The 3,622-nt window shown below is 42.7% G+C and overlaps 1 protein-coding gene across 2 annotated transcripts in view; it reads right to left on the bottom strand.

Moving 5' to 3' along the window:
* Nucleotides 1-3,622, bottom strand: part of ap3s1 (adaptor related protein complex 3 subunit sigma 1) — a 16,676-nt gene that overhangs the window by 6,432 nt on the left and 6,622 nt on the right. For both annotated transcript variants that reach the window (XM_008294061.1, XM_008294062.1), the window contains exons 2-4: nucleotides 2,727-2,818; nucleotides 704-815; nucleotides 543-614 (exon numbers count right to left, since the gene is read on the bottom strand). In XM_008294061.1, coding sequence (XP_008292283.1) covers nucleotides 543-614; nucleotides 704-815; nucleotides 2,727-2,818 — 276 coding nt within the window. The remainder of the gene's footprint in view (nucleotides 1-542; nucleotides 615-703; nucleotides 816-2,726; nucleotides 2,819-3,622) is intronic.

The following is a 3,622-nucleotide window of genomic DNA, read 5'->3' on the forward strand; positions in this document are numbered from 1 at the left end:
TGACCTATCAGTCACTAGACAACAGTTAATGTGAGACCAAATCACACTGGGGTTGCCACCAATGATCATTACCAATTAAGCTGCTGACTAATTAGTCCATTCATCAGAAAACACAGAAAAATGCAGGTTAAAAATGAATGTTCAAGGCTTTGGATCATATATTTAAATTGTTTGTTTTATCAAAGCAGCAGCCTGAAATCCAAAGACTGCTATCAAATATGATAAGAAAAGGACTTTTTTAGCAAGAGAAACAACTTAAATAATGAACCGACTATTATGTCAATTCACTAACTCATGAAAAGAGGAATGAACTCATTAATTCAGCTCTGAATTGCGACATTTACTGTGTTAACAAGCTGCTTGTGGCCACAGATGTCACAATATCGACACAGCGTGTTACAGCACATGACCGATCTTCAGATAAACGTGACTCTATGTCAGGAAGTAATAATGACTACGGCAGAGTTTTACTACAGATTTTTAGTTTCCTAAAAGGTCGAGGCTTTTTTTAAGGCTCAAAAACGGTCTTGTAAATGTCCTACCTTGTCAACATGGAAAATTAAGTCAAGTTCACAGACATTCTCGAAGCATTTGTCCAGCGTTTCCACAAATACCTGAAATAAATAAAAGAAACAGACTTGCTATTGAACAAAACAAGAAAAACTCATGGTAACAGACACGCTGAGGTTTCCGAGGCGTTTACCTGGATTAAGTCTAAAATTCCTAGTTCGCTCTCTGAGGAGTCGACACAAAACACAAAGTAGAGCGTGGCGTAGTGTCTGTAGATCAGCTTGTAGTCTGATCCCCCGATCAACCTGAAAAAACACACAAAGGAGAAGAAAACACACTTTGGAAACAGATACAAGGAAGTTCATCTGGAGTTTCTAAGTGGAGGATGAAGCTCAAGTTGCTCCGGATGGCGGCGAACACCACGAGTTTGTTAGAATAGTTACATGAGAAGATCCTCAGTCATCCAGGTCGTGGTGGTTCTCGTGGGTTAATCGTAGCAACTGGACTTGCTTCAGTTCCTTGAAGACGTTTCATCCAAGAGGCTTCATCAGCTCTGACTGACTAGTTGGGAGTTCCACATACTTATATCCTTAAGGAGCCGACAGTTTTCAAAAAATCTGGGCGTGATCTTTGCTTTTAAATTTGCCAAACGGATCAGTTCTGTCGTTAAAACCGGCTTCTTCCAGTTAAGGCTGTTGGCCAAAGTGAAGAGACTCATACGTGCTTTCGTTGCAACCAGATCACTGCAGCTGTCTGTACGTGGGTCTGGACCAGACGTCTCTTCGTCGGCTTCAACTATTGCAGAACAAAGAAACGGGAACACATCGCTCCAGTGCTGGCCTCGCTCCACTGGCTTCCTGTCAGCCTCAGGATTGTTTTGAAGATTTTACTGCTTGTTTTTAAGGTGCTTGTAGGAGCCGAATCAAGCTTTGTGTTAATATATTATTTCTTGTTGTTGGTGTGTGCATGTGAGTGTGTGCATGTGGGCGAGTGAGTGGCCATGGGTGTGTTTAACTCCACCAAGAGGAGGCCGGAGAGTCTGGCTCCACCTGACTGAGGAAGTTGAAGGTGGAACCCACTGGAGAAGGCTGAAGAAGCAGCTGCCACAGCATCTGGATGTGGCTGAGGAGCAGTTTTCTGAACATGTGGCTGCATCAAGGAGCGAGGCCTTGTTAAAGACTAATTAAAAGCTTTTTTTATTTTATTTTGACTTGTAATTCAAAGAACAATAAATGCAATAAATGGTCAGTGGGACCGACTGAATCCACTTTGACTCATCATCATTCATCTACATGTGTCAGACTAAAGGGGTTTGCCATTATAGTGCTAAATGGGCGCCTTCCTATAAGTATGCATGCTCCACGCTTAGCGCTGAGGTCGGCTAATCAGATGGTCCTTGTAGAAACAGAGGCGACTTCTCTTTGGCCACACCTTGTCTGTGGAGTCACATACCTGCTTAGTCGTCTGTTGCCTTCAAGTCCCTACTGAGGGCACACTTGTACTCTCAGGCTTTCGACTGAAGTTGGTGTTTTGTGAGCTTGTAAAGCACTTTGGTTGTTTCTAAATGTGTTATATAAATAAAGTTGACTTTGTAGAACTGAGGTTAAAAGGTGCTGTACAGGTGCAGAGCGTTTACACACACAGTTAGAGAAAAAACCTGAGCATGACCAGATATCAGCAGCAAAAAAATCCACGAGTCAACATGAGATAAAACACCATGAGAAGAATGGAGGGAGTGTTCCTCCGGTCTGCTGCTGGGTTTGATGATAAAAACTAATCAGTGAGTGTGTTTGTGTAGCTACAGGAAGTGTTGTAACCTTCCCCATCCTGTGTAATCACTCAAGAGGAACTGCGAATAACCTGATTTTTCTTACAGCACTGACTATTTGGTTATTGTGTGACCCTGCTGGAGCGTTTTTTTTTTCTTTTTTTTTATCACGTGGTTTTAATTTCACATCATTTAAGCAGACGGAGAGCAAGAGCGAGCGAGGTAAAACGACACCTAGTTCCTCGTTCATGAATGATGAATGAACACCAAACAAACACTGTTACTATCGATTGTCTCTCCTGAGCTTTCCACTACAGCGTGAAATGAATTCCTGTAACGTCGCATCAGCGCACATCATCTGCCGCCCGAGTATTTCATTCCCTCCAGTTCAAACCTGCCCTCTTTAGCGTTTAAACCCTTGAGTGCAAACTTGCCAAACTTTACTTACATTCCTCCTTCTAGGAAATTACAGACGTTTTCATCTCTTTTCGAGACCAAGTGGAAGGTTTCCCTGATGATCTGTTGCTCTGTGTCTTCACTCTGCGGGATGAGAGATGGTAAACAACAGGTTAATCGTGCATTTGATTGCTTCCAGTGAGCCAAAAGACAAGCTTGACAGGTGAATGAATGACTCCTTACACCTCCTTATTAAACTAATTATTTTATCTGTCATATCCAAACAGCATCCAGAGGCCACAGAGGCAGTGACTTTAGTGCACAAACTCAAACCAAAGCAGGAGGATGAGATTGTGTTTAGAAACCCAAACATCCTGAGGCCTTTTTTAAACTAACGAGAGTCTTTTTTCTGCCTTGAAGGGGGAAAAAAAACCAGTTTTACATGATTACAAAAAAGAAAAAGTCCAGCATGGAAAACATGTTGTGTTCTCACGGTGACCTCAGCGATCAGAATCTTGGATCAGATCTTGTTTGTTTGCAGCTCTGACACCGAGGCAGCCTCACCAAAGGGTGCTAATGTCCTCTCAGGGTCCATAACAGGTCAGCGAGCACAAGGAGGGAGGAGGCCGACCAGCAAGCAGCTGGCCGGAGAGCCAAGTGGGTCACGAGGCCTGTAACGCTGGAACCTGCTGGGCTGTGGCGCTCACAGCGTAATGATACAGCAGCCACACAGAAAAATAGCAGCAATTTTGTGGAACATTTCACTTAGATGTGCTTTTTGTTGAGAGTTTAACCCTCTGAACTCCAAAGTTATCGACCAAATGACTGCATTTACCAGATAAAGTAAGTGTAAAACAGAAAAAAATCACCAGTCCTTGAAATAAACGTGCAGTTTGGTCAGAAAAATGAACTAAATCTGAGCTTCAAATCATGACAGTTTATCAAAAT

Source organism: Stegastes partitus, unplaced genomic scaffold (assembly GCF_000690725.1).
Source record: "Stegastes partitus isolate 25-593 unplaced genomic scaffold, Stegastes_partitus-1.0.2 Scaffold935, whole genome shotgun sequence".
NCBI lineage: Eukaryota > Metazoa > Chordata > Actinopteri > Pomacentridae > Stegastes > Stegastes partitus.